The following is a 13,678-nucleotide window of genomic DNA, read 5'->3' as shown; positions in this document are numbered from 1 at the left end:
CAACAAAACACCCACCTTCGCAAGTAACACCTTTAATCCTGGCAAAGCCTCTTGGGCAAGCTGTATCTGTGAGAACAATAGGACACATTTTTACTTCGTTATAAAAGAAAATACAACTGTCTTAAGCTCAAGAAACAGTCTAATGGAATCTAAATGGAACTAAATAAAAACCACAGGTTGAGGATTTAGAGGCCGAGGACCCCAGCTGCCCTCTGCTGAATTGAGGGCAGCACATGACGTGCTGTGGTAACTGCGCCAGTGCTGAACCATATTGAGATTCCCATAACTTTTCCTACGAAAATTCCTTTTTGCTTTCACACTGCCAACTGAATTGCAAATAGAAAATTTAAAGGAGCATCATGTTCTATGGGGACACATGCAACCAAGGACACTGCAGCATACTGACAGTCATCCGGAAGCTAAATTCTGGTTGATTCCCTTCCTTGTCTAAAATATTCAGAAGGTTTGACTCCAGTAAAACGATACACCACATATATATTTAAAGAAATGGATAAATTCCACTGGAAAAGACAACATTGTAGGGAAGGTAGTGATTTTCAAGTTTTCCTCACTATGGAGATACACAGTGGGGAGAAGCTTCGCAATGAGAAGCCCAGAGCCGCCTGGGGAGGCCCCTACCTAGTTCGCAGCGCTCACAGGGGCTCCCCCAGGCAGCTCCGAGTGTGGCGCAGCATTCAGATTTCAGAGTGGCTCCATTGATGTTCACCTCGCAGCGGTTGTCCTGGATGTTGAGCCAACATGTCCCTTTCAGGCTGTCTAAAGGAATAGGAAAGGATGGGGAGCTCTCATCTCTTGTATACACCAATGACATTTTTTATAGTATTAAAAAAACCCAAAAGGGTTATTTATGATAAGTTTAACAGTATATCCTTTAAACACATTTACATGTACATGCATTTAAATATAGTAGTATATTACATATACATAAATCAAATACTGCACTATATGTATCTCACATGATATGGTAATTAATACAATTATATCTACTGATATTCTAAGAGCTGCCACTGTTGCCCAACATTTTGTGCTGATGCTTGCAAACACAATGCATTATTGTAAAAAGATCACTACTTTTGTGAGAAATCATCATAAGGTTTATTCCTTTATGGTAACTGCTTTGATATTTAATATTTTATCAAATAAAATTCCTCAAATAGTCTCTCCTAATTCCCCACCCAATAAACCACACACAATTTAGGTTCTATAATTAGAGAGAAGCCAGTATTTCTCTAACTGAAGATACTTAACCTGATGATTAATTTGAAAACAAAATAAATCTACAAGGTAAAGAAGAAAATAAACATCACCTGTAACACCACCAGTAAGACATACCAATGCTAATACTGAATGTATTTTCTTGCCTGCATTTTCCTATGCATGCCTATGTATAGTTTTACCTCCAATTCAAAACGCAACACATGTTGACGGTAAAGTACTTGAGGAAATAGAAAAGAAAATATAAAATTCATTTGTAATCCAACCATCTAACAATAACCGCTCCCAACACTTTTAGACAATGTCACCACAGCAAGCTGAAGTTCTTCGTTAACTGTTAAATAATTGATTTTGAAGCAGCGACAAGGAATCCAGTCAAAACTAACATGGCAAATACTAATTGGGTAAAATACATCATTTATAAAGTTCTTGTAGAACTGTGGCTCTTGGTTCAGTGTGCATAACATTATCAAGGCTCTTATTAAGATGTAGATTCATAACTCTGTAAGTATGAGGCCACGAATATGCATTTGGCAAGCTCCTCCAGTGGTTCCAATGCAGGGCATGCGTAAGACAACTTAACAAAATCTTAATAGCATATTGTGGCACATAGATTTGGAAAACAATAAAGAAAAAGCATATACCAATATTATTTCTTTTAAAACTCAATTAATAATATGGGCAGATAAAGTTTTACTGCTAAATTCAACAATAAAACAAAACATAACCAGAAACACAGAAAAGGAACCACAAGGAAAACTGGCAGGCCAGTGAAGGGATGAATTGTAATTTCTGCTTCCCTGTGGAACAAAGCAGTGGGTGAGAGGAAGTCACCCACAACTCAAACCCTCTGAGACAGAGGTTAAAACAAAACAAACAGCTCTGTCCTTGACTGGATACAGAAAGTTATGGGGCAAGGATGTGGAGAAGAGATGAACAGTCAGTTTGCATTTTACTGTTTTGAGATTCCTTTTGGATAAAAAACTGTACACGAATGAAGAAGACTTGCTCATCAGCATTTGTATCAGGCCTCAAATTTCTGACTTTTTATAGGCTCAGACCTGTAAATTCCATAGAATAGAGGAAACAGGGAAGCTCCTCTAAGGCTGCTATGGCTTTAAATAGTCCAGATACTGTATGTTTTAAGGACCAGGACTAAGTACTAATTTATCACCTTGGCTGTAGTCATTTTAAGTAAGATATACTAGTAACAGGTAAACTGTAAGAGCACTTGCTAATATTTATCGAGGTAGCAATAAGCACTATTAAAGGCCTTCCATGTATTAGTTTATTTACTTCTTAAAACCACCCTATAAGTTATGTACAGTTTGCAGATGAGAAAACTGAGGCACACAGAGGTCAATTAATTTACCCAAGGTCCCCCAGTTGGTGTAGTGTCAGTGTTAAGTCAAACCTGCGTAGTCTGATTTCACAGCCCTCACTCTGTAACACCATGCATTCTCTCTGTCTCTCTCCCTCCCTCCGCCTGCCTTCCTTTCTCTTTCTCTCATTTATTTGTGTGTATACATAAACACAGAGAATGCACATGGAGTTATATAGTCAGGGGTTAGATAAGATGAAATACTGCCATTTGCTGACAGGCAACACGGATGGCTTTTGAGAGTATCATGCTAAGTGAAATAAGAAAAAGTCAAGAACCATATGCTTTCACTCACATGTGGGATATAAAACTGAAAGCAACAAATGAACAAATAGGATAAACAGACAAACGAAAACTCACAGACACAGAGAGTATAGTATGATGGTTACCAGAAGGAAGAGGGATGAGGGGAGGTAGAAGAGAGTAAAGGGGGTCAAATATGTGGTGACAGAAAGAACTGACTTTGGGCGGTGAACACACAATGCAATCTATAGATGAATGAGTACATGTATGTATAGTATTAATAGAATTGTACACTTGAAACCTATATAATTTTATTAACCAATGTCACCCCAATACACTTAATAAATTTTTTTTTAAATCTCAGAAAAATAAAGCAGGGTAAGCAGATTAGAGGCTACAGTAATAATCAAGAAGAGAAATAAGGGTGGCTAAGATTGAGGGCTGCTGGTGGTGATAGTGAGAAGGAGCTGTAATATGGATTAACTTCAAGTACAATCAACCGGATTAGCCGATGGATTCAGTGCGGGGTTTGAGAGAAAAGCACCAAAGATAACTGCAAAGTCTTTGGCGCTGGCAACTAAAAGAATGGAGTTGTAATTTTTCTGAGACGGAAATGATTCTAGTAGACAGAGGTTCAGGCTTAAAGGTAGGAATTTGGTTTTAGACATGTTAAGTTTGAAATGTCTATTAAAAATGTCTCCAAACGGAGACAGCGTGCAGACAGACAGAAAGAGAAGTCAGCGATTAGTGGAGAGGCTGGCTGAGGGTGAAGAGATACATCTGAGAGTCAATGGAGAGGCCACGGAAGCATGCTCGGAGACATTCAAGCAGCGAAGAGGTTCAAAGACTGACCCGTGGTGCACTTCAAGTGGGAGAGGAGGAAAATACAAAAGAAAAAAAGAAAAAAGAAACTGAGAAACCAGGCCAGAAAGGAGAGAGGAGAAGATCAAAAACGAAACACTTCTTGAGAAAGGGTGAGTGATAAACCGTGCCAAACACTACCAATACAGGTGAAGACGAGGAATGGGGATAGACCACTGGGTTTGGCAACAGAGAGGTCATTGCCCTTGTCCCATCCATGGAGCTGGAGGACAGAATCAGACCCGAGCCAGACACGAGGGAAACTGGTTTGGATTATATAGATCCATCGGATGTGAGTGATGTAATGTATTAATAAAATTTACTGTTTTATTTTACTTGGTGATTTTCAAATAGATTACAGTAGTCTTTTCAAGCAGTTTACAAAACAGTTTAAGATTATCTTTTATTAAGGAAATTTGCAGAATAGATTCTAAATTCCTAATTATTTTTAGTAACTAATTCATGTGTTCTAACTTAATTTTAAATTCATAATCACATAAGGGAATTTTTATTTTGTTCCAAATTTAGAGACTGTATGAAAGAGCAGGTTGTTTGCAGGCTAAACCCAGATTAGAGCCACTTGACAGTCCTATCCAAAAAAATGTTTCTCTCTCTCTCTATTTTTCTGTTTATTTCCTTTTTAAAATTAGAATTCTGTTTTAAATGAAAAAAGCAGATAAAATGATGTCTACATTTTAAAAATATTAAGTAACTATCTTTCTGAGCAGCTTTAGGCTGGGATATTCAAATTTGATCATAATGAATAAAAACACATAACACATTCGCTGAAAAAAATATGGTGGTATTGCCCAACATAATGACTTGGGAATAAAAAGCCTTTGTTCTTTTTTCATTAGTAAGTATAAGGGTAAAAGGCCAAAATAACAGAAGTGTTTATGATGAAGTAAAGCTAAGATATCTTTGATTGCCCAAGTGGCATACAGATTTAGTTTTCTGAGACATTAATTAACTAATGCTGAGTTCATTTCCTTTGCATAATAAAATGACTCTATCTCAGTTGGAAATTGTGGCTTAGCAAAAATACTGCTGCCTTACAAGATCCAGCCCACATGCCTCCTTCCCCCACCTCCCACTCTGGAATTCCATAAGCAAAAAAGTAAGGCCCCAGGCAGATGGCAGTCTATTTCTGAACACAGAGAGCTGAGCAAGCCTCGCATTTCACCAGCTGAGCTGGCACTTCCAAAGGGAAGGTTTTCATTGGTAACTTTGGATTTGGTCATTTCTCTTCATGCAACAAACAGGTACTTTATCATTATCATATTATCAGCTAAATATTGCTAACAGCAGACATAATACTGAAAACACTATTGTCTTTGGCAAATATTAAATTGAAAATGTGCATTGGCTAGATAACAAAAAACTTCCAATGTATATGGCACTATGTAAAACTGGAGTATTTTCCTAATACATTTAGTTCACTTTAAAGGTAGATTTCTAGCTAATGGTATAAATGGTGGTAATGCCTAGCCAATGGAGCCACAGACACCAGAAGCAGGAAAAAAAATACAAGGGTAGTTTTTTCATTTTTTTCCACCCTTAAATGTGCTGAGTTGTTCCTTATAGTAATTGATCAGATGATCTCATTTTGTATATGTCCTGCTGTCATTACCAAGAACTGACCTTAAAACTGTTATTTTCTCTTCCTTGAAGATTATAAATTTATGATTGATGGGAGAAATGAAAAAACAATAAATTCTTTCTATTTATTTAAAGCTTAAAATCTTCAAATTCTTGTCCTGTTGACTGAGTCCAAATGCTATCACATTTTTGTTTAACATTGAATGTTGTTTATAAAAAGTATGCAGCAGGGATTTGATTGTATTGATGCCTGAGGCATTCTCAGAGTAACAAATATAAGTATGTGTGTGGTATGGAAATGCTTATAACTTACAGCATAATCTATCTCCTTGTAAGAAGGTACGCTTCTTAGAATCTAACAAAATTTAAGAGCCTGTCCAGTTTATTCTATCATGTTTTACTTCTATGTTGACAAGAGAAAACATTTAGAGGAACTTCTAATTATTAGCTTCCTGTAACCATGTTCTGTTTTTATCCACAGTAAGGTCTGAGGTCTCAGGTTATCTCTGCAGGGAAATCGAAACATCAGCACCTTGTGTGCATCTTACCAATACAGATCAAGCCTGTTGAGCTGAGTTTGCTGCCAGGAGAACATTCACAATTGAAAGATCCAAGGTTGTTCCTGCAGGCCCCATTGACACATGGGTTGCTTTCACATTCATTTATATCTACAATCCAGAAGGAAAAGATTCTGTTAGAACTGCCATGTGTTTCTGGAAAATATTATTCCAACAAGCCATGCTATGCCAGAACGTCTGGTAAACTTGGCTCTTGTAATTTTAATATGGTTCTATGAAGCATAAAGTGAATGGGGAACGGAGACATGCATTTTACAGCGTGGATACACATACACACGACTGGGGATGCAGTAGGGCTGCAGGGAGCAGCCTATTTTGGAAGTGTTTAGTATGTGAATCTTCACCATTTTAGTACAACTTTACATAAATTGGATTAATTTCCCCCCATATTAAGATGGAATTGTCCTGTGGGAAATTGGAATTTTGATTCCATGGAAAGCAACACCTTGCTAGGTGCAATGTGCTGTGCACAAAGGCTGACTGTATGGCTCCATGAAGCTTTAGAAGAATTTTAAAAGCCTATACTAGAGATAAAATACCACCATGCTGGCTTTAATTCCAAACTCCTGAATACAAATCAGAAAACAAGGGATGAAATTTCAATGCCAGATATAGCATTCTTATCTAGTCCTTACCCACGTTCCTCTCTCTTGAGCCTGTTCACATTTACATGTACATGTTTGGTGTGGAGAGCGTTTTTTTTAAGTGTAAGTAAGAAAGAGAGAGAGAGAGAGAGAGAGAGAAAGAGCGTGCGTGCGTGCGTGCGTATGTGTGTATGTATTCGGTAAAATAAAAAAGACAAAAAAACTTTTAATTGCTTCATATAGACCTTACTAGTATTAATTTAATTTGAGTCCTAAATCAAATCACATACCATAATCTAAACAATTACTGTTGATAGTCAGTTCTCAAGAGGTGACTAATGAAAATGTCAAACCAATAAAATGCAAAAGTTTAACAGGAGTTAATTAAAAATAAATACAAGTTTCAGCTACAGTATTAGACACAATATCAAAGACTGACTTTCAGTATAAATTCAACCACTCGACTGAAAAAGGGGTATGCAGATTTCTTTTTGTACTTGGTTAATTATCTGAAACAAATCAACATACCCCAGGACTTTTTTTTGTCAAGCAATGACTAGGGTCTCTGAGTTCACCATACTTATATTTTTTCCGAGCACCCCTTTGAATTAAACATAACATACTACATTGAGGAAAACACACAGATAAATAACTGTAACATTGTAGTGCTTGTTCTTGAATGTCTCAAGTCAAATATAAACTAAACTGGTCCTGAGAAGGCAGAGCTCACTGTTGATTTTCAAGTCCGTAGACTTGAAATGCAAATTAAAAATCAATGTGGAAAACAGGTGTGTTCCTTCTTTGCTACTTCAAAACTACTAAAGAAGCATCCAGGTGGTAATTTAATTTTTCAAGTAAAAATTGTTTGAGGAAATATAAATACATCTTCCTTTCAGATTGTTTGTAACAAGAAAACCTCTTAAAAGAAAAATGCAAGAACAGGTTTTTGTAAATATAGCACAGATTTGGAATGAAAAAAATCTACTCCAGAGTACTGAAATTCTTTCCACAAAAACACAATGTAAAAAAGGAATCAGATAGTCAGGAAGCAGATAACTAATCTGAGGGCAGACTATAGATAGCTCACCTATTTCATTTGTAAGAAGCTCCCAAAACAGAAAAATGTATCATGTGTTTTCAAAATTCCTATTTTAAATTAAGCAATTATGAACTCAAAAACTATAAACATATGCAATGACAGCTACAGATATCAACTGTTTAATTTTTCCTTAAATACAATGTTTTTATGTTATAAATGTCATGGAACCAGGAATTGAAACAGTTCACTGTACATTCCTGGAAATAAACTTCAAAGAACATCTGGTTTACATTTAACTAGTTATGTCACTGGAAACACAATCTAAACCACAGTGCTTGCTGTAAAAATTTTAACTTTCACAGGCTCTCAGAGCTCAAACAAAAAAAGTAAAATAAATTTTTTGTAACTTCAGTCTGAAATATCAGAGGAACTTTATCATTAACTGCTATTATATATTTAAAATAGCCTACTGAAAGCATGAATGCCAAGCAAAATTAGTAAATATAGCAAATATATACAGAGAAAGTTAGAGTCTGTAATGAATCTGCTAATAATTCCCTATCTAGTTTTTGGGAATTAGTTTAGGAAGAGCAGAATGAAAAGAAGTGCTTCAGGCAGACAAATTTATTGTGTGAATTTGATGGTGGAAGTAAGGAAGAGACCCAAAAGAAAAGAGATTCGTGGCCTTCAGGTCTTTTTTCTTGGCAAAACATTTCATAAAATACAAATAACAGTAGGAAGGAAATGTAGAAGTAAAAGTTACTTGGTTAGGTTTCTCATGATAAATCATCTTTATTTCCACCAATGTCACAAGGTTAGAGCCAAAATATTTCTCTATCATTTCTTTTTTATTTACACACCATGAACTACTTTCTTATGAATGACAGATATAAAATGTATTTCATATTAGAGAAAAGGCTCAGATTTATCAAGAACAATTATCCTTTGGACATAAGGAGTGAGGAAAACTGTTTCTAATCCTTATTGTTGCCTGATTTTGTATTAATGTGATATAACATTTATGAAATTATTAAACACCATTTGCTCCTACTCTTCATGAGAGCCTCTGCCTTTTCTTTATTCTTTGGTACGCTGGCTGTTAGTGCCCTTCAAGTCCATTTCACTTGTTACAATAGAGGAAACACTGGTATGCTGTAAATATCATTGACAATTCACTTATACAGACCAAATTTTGATCAAACTGATTCAAAGACACTATCTATTTAGTTCTCCATTACGTCTCTCTCTCACGATAATACCAAAGGGAAGTGATGCTGTGGACAGGGAAACCAGTCCTAACAACCCTCAGCTTCCCAGTTAAATCAAGAAGCCATTCTAAACTGTGCTTGCCTTCAGAGTATCTTAACGTTTAACAGAAGCTTATCCTCCAAAGACATTAGATAAAATGATAAAAGATGGTGAGAAGGAAGTGTGGAAAGTTGGGAATAAAGAAAAATATGATTAATAAAGTCTTGAAATCCCTTCTCCCACCCACCAAAATAGTTACTCACGGAAGAAATACAGCTAGAATACTTTTTTACAGAGTATGTTTCTCAGAGAAATTTTGAAGAATAATAGGTGTTGGAGGTGGGTGGGAGAGCGTGCTAGAAAATAAAGCTTCTGGTTAAATACATTTGAGAAGCCTGAGCTGGTTTAAAAGGAGAGCTTTTATATCTTACAGAAAGATATTCAAGACTCTCGTGTGCCTCTGCTCATCCATGGAGAAGATGAACCTTCAAGTACTTTACTTGGGAACAGAATGAGCGCTTTTCTTTGAGGAGCCTCTGCAAAATGGAGTGGGCAGGAGGGGAAACAGTTATCAAAACTAAGATTACAAAAACTGTATTTTATGCTGTTTTCTTTCCTATTTTTTTTCCTTCAAGCTAATTACCGTTTTTCAGTGGTCCCTTCAATTCAATTCAGACTTAGAATTGCACATTGTAATTGCATTTCACTGACTTCAGCTGAATCATTTGTGTTCTGGCATCTCTTTCCAGTCCTAACTTGTTTCTGTTTGCAAGAATGCTTTGAAGTTAAACAATAAGATGAAGAGAGAATGTTAACATCTTTTTGCATAATATTAACATTTGCAGTTTTCTTGGCTGTGGAGTCATTAAGAAACAAATACTTTAACAGATAAGGAAAAGGCTATTCAAAATAATTAAAGTTAAAAATATCTTTTGAAAAAGTTACTATTTGGGAGTAGTCATTGCATTTGATAATGTCATCGGACACTTCTGTAGGCCCACAAAGTGAGACTTAGAAAGGAACAATGACTAGTAGTCATATGACAAATTAGTCTGAAACACACAGTACTTTGGTCAAGAAACAAAAAGATAATTGAATGCGCTCATTACTTAGCTGGTATCTCACTGAAAAAACGAGGCCTTCCCTAAGCATTTAACTCGTTCATGTAACTTCCACTGCAGAAAAATGTGGTCAAAAGAAAACAGCTTTTAAACAGCGGTGTATTATCTGCAAGCCCGAACAATAACTTTTAAATTATCAAATGAAAAGGACAATGTTTTTAGACTATAAATTTAATTAAGGTAACTATTTTTAGTCAAGCCCCAAATATCTTCTGGGCCAGCCGTTGAGGTACTATATCAATCATTTCATAAACTAAAATGCTGAAGAGCTGAATTTGCCATTACAGTTCAGATTCCCCTAGTCTAACATGTCATACTGGTTTTTAAAATGGGAAAACGAAGTAAACAAACAAAAATCTGACATGATATTTTAGCAAGTAAAACAAAGTGGCTCCTTTCCCTTTTTTCTTCTTTTGTTTTTGGACTTCAAAGTGTTTGTTCCAAATGTTTATTGTTATTTTATCCGAATGGAGCAAAACTAACAGTATTCATAAACTGTTAGGTGCATGCTATTTCTAAAACTGGCAAATTAACTGAACGAAACTACAAAAATGTCTAAAAGATTCAAACAATACTCTTTTTACTATATTGCTTTGTCAGCGTACTTGACAGTTATGCGTCTAAGTGCTTCCTTATCCACATCTAGGGCAGGGAATGGCTCGTACCTTCACACGTCTCCGTCTCAGTCCTGAACACATACCCCGGTGGGCAGGTGCAGCTGTAACTTCCAGGAGTGTTTCGGCACAGGCCGTTGTCACAGAGCAGTCTGTTTACCAAGCACTCATCAATGTCTGGAAGCAACCATCAGAAGACGGGGGATATACATATTGAAACAGCACAGTGACCAACCATGTTTTATTTTTATTTCTTCTCACTCCCCTCCTTGACATAGTGTCTTCGTAGCTACAACGCATTCCTTGATCCCATACAAAATCTATTCAGTTTTATTCAAATGACAAATTCTTATGTTGGTGGCCACTCGTAAGATGTTTTAGAGTCCCTGAGAGGTATGTTACAGTTTGGAAAAGACACATTACTGCTTTGTTCTTCATTTACTTATTGTCCTGTCGTGGGATTATATTTGACAGGTTTAAGCACTGATGAAATTGATTACAAGATAAAACTCATATTTACCTATATACGCTTGCTTAGATGTAATAAAAATAACTTAAAAAACCTTTTTGATTAAAATTATAATAAAGAATGCATTAAATAGTAGTTAAACAAAAGGTATTTACTAATCTTATCCCATTATGTTTTTAACCTCAGGAACAATTAATTATTAATGGAAATTAATGGTGCATTTTATATACTCCTGTAGCAATCTAGAACAGCCTAGAAAATATTTAAAGCTTGAATTTAAGAAAGTCACATTGAATTTTATCTTCCTACCCACACTCCCATTTTTGCAAGTATAGTTAATGACAGAAAAATAAAAATTTCAATTTGGGGTGAAGAGTTCCTTTGACATTTCTGGTTTTCCAAATAACTGTACCTGGCCCAGACATACTGACATTGTAAAAATTTGGAAAACAGAGATTGAAAAAACATCTCTCATAATGCTATCACTACTGATAATTATGAATTTTTTGTTTTTTATCTCATCTCTTTACCTTGGGATATTATGCTTTTGTTCCAAATTTCAATCTTGATTTTTAAAAATTAGTGTCATATTTTAAGCATTACCATAATTTCCCCCATATTGTTTGCTTTATCAAGTGGCTGCATCACAATTTATTTACTTATTACCTCATGGTGTGGGTTGAATTGTGTCCCTCAAAAAAGATGTTGAATTCCTAACCCCTAGTACCCAGACTGGCCTTATTTGGAAATAGGATTGTTATGTAAGTAATCTAGTTATCATAATCCAATCTGAGGTGTTCACAAAAAAAGAAAAAAAAAAGGGGGGAAAGAGAGACAGGCACATTTCGCAGGAAGGTGATGTGAAGACACACAGGGAGAAGATGACCACGTGACTGGAGTGAGGCATCTACAAGCCAAGAAATGCCAAGGGTTTCTGGCATACACTCAAAGCCAGAAGAGGAAAGGAGGGATTCTCCCCTGGTGCTGTTAGGGAGAGCATGTCTCTGTGGAGAACTTGACTTTGGACTTTTGTCTTCCCAAACTGAGATAGTATATTTTTGCTGTTTTAAGCAACCCAGTTTTTGGTACTTTGTTACAGTAGCCCTAACAAACGAAAACTGGAACTAGACTTCCTTTTTATTTTTTAAATTGTTTTAATTTTTACCAAAATTATGCATATACCTAATTTAAAGAGTTAAGTAGTGCCATGAATTGTGTTCAGTGTGTGAATATTCATGGAATCTGTTTTTAGTAGAGTACTGTGTGCTCAACTGTACTTGGAAGTTATGCTGGAAGCAACTTTGCTTTGGTGAATAAGAGCTGGCTGGTTTGCATATTTTGTATATCTTCAATAATCTTTGCCTGGTGCCCTTCTCTGTAGGTGTCAAAATCTATTATAAGTACATGATATTTAATATACTTTTATATATCCATCTGTATGTATTTCTTCAACTCAAGATCAAATGGACATATTCAATAATAAAAGCCAGTACCATAAATGCAGAAAAATGTATTTCTTTCTAATCATAATCATCAAGGCTTGAATGCAATAGTCATCAGTGATTAGATATAAAAATTACTATGCATAATGATGGGCTGAATAACAGTAATTTTATAAAAGTGAACCAAGTGCCCTATGGGAAAATCTAGATTTTTTACAAATACTTGAATATATGAACTACGTACTTGAGCGTTTTCAAACATTCTCTTATAAATCACAAAAAGATGAGGCAGGGTTGGGGGAGGGGGCAGGGGAAAGTGGTAGGGGGAAGGCAGAGACAAATGTATTTAAAAAATAATAATAATAATAAAAAAATAAAAAATAAATAAATCACAAAAAGAAACATCCAGGTTGGCCATCATGTTTAGATATGTTATAGTATGTAAGTTAAAGTTATATCTCCCTGTAAGACTGTGTTTTCTTAACTTACTGTTGTTTATACTGACCTGCTAATTTTTGAAGTCTATTTCTTAGTGAAAAATTATAGAACTAAGATAGATGCAGAAAAACAACAGTCCAATAATTTAGTATGTGCCCATTCATTTTAGAAAAGAAAAATTTAAATACTAAGTTGTGCCACTAAGAAGTTTGTTACCATGTAACAGAATTTGATTCCAAAATTTTTATATCTTTGTGTGCTAAGAAGAATACAAGAGAAACAAATGGTAAGATCTCTAGTTTTAGTAATTTATTTGTGTTTTTATTTCTCCTACACTCTGCGGGATTAAACTACATGAAAGGCTCATATATAAGTATAACAGATAACTTACCAATACAGTTTCTTCCAGAGGCATCTGGTTCATAGCCACTGTTGCAATTACAACGGTAACTACCACGTAAGTTTTCACAAATTCCATTGGCACATATATCAGGATCCAAAGCACACTCATTGATATCTGCATCAAATGTTGAAAGTTTAACACAGACATTTTATTGTTTGCTGATACAAGCAGGTTTACTAAAGATCACTCAACATATGAAGTGCTTAACTCGGCAAACCTGCAATTTGCCTACCTTTCAGAAAGGGCAATGAAAATAAGGAATAAGAATAAAACTGAGAGAAAGAGGGCACTTCTCTGGTAAGTCATAAGAAAAATGAGGGCAACTGGCAGAAATTCAAAGAATGAAACCATGTAATGTGCCTGTATTTATGACAAAATTAATTAAGAAATTTATAGGCTGTTAGCTTAAAAACCAAAGGAAA

At 35.5% G+C, this 13,678-nt stretch overlaps 1 protein-coding gene across 1 annotated transcript in view; it reads right to left on the bottom strand.

Moving 5' to 3' along the window:
* The window catches only part of FBN2 (fibrillin 2), a 249,570-nt gene that overhangs the window by 75,673 nt on the left and 160,219 nt on the right, over positions 1-13,678 (bottom strand). The window contains exons 18-22 of the mRNA XM_054589866.1: positions 13,245-13,370; positions 10,556-10,681; positions 5,869-5,988; positions 640-777; positions 16-66 (exon numbers count right to left, since the gene is read on the bottom strand). Of these exons, the coding sequence (XP_054445841.1) occupies positions 16-66; positions 640-777; positions 5,869-5,988; positions 10,556-10,681; positions 13,245-13,370 (561 nt within the window). The remainder of the gene's footprint in view (positions 1-15; positions 67-639; positions 778-5,868; positions 5,989-10,555; positions 10,682-13,244; positions 13,371-13,678) is intronic.

This window comes from Pteronotus mesoamericanus, unplaced genomic scaffold (assembly GCF_021234165.1).
Source record: "Pteronotus mesoamericanus isolate MK-2021 breed Mesoamerican mustached bat unplaced genomic scaffold, CSHL_Meso_final scaffold_167, whole genome shotgun sequence".
Lineage (NCBI taxonomy): Eukaryota > Metazoa > Chordata > Mammalia > Chiroptera > Mormoopidae > Pteronotus > Pteronotus mesoamericanus.
The sequence above is the reverse complement of the archived record's forward strand: the minus strand, read 5'-3'. Positions and strand labels throughout refer to the sequence as shown.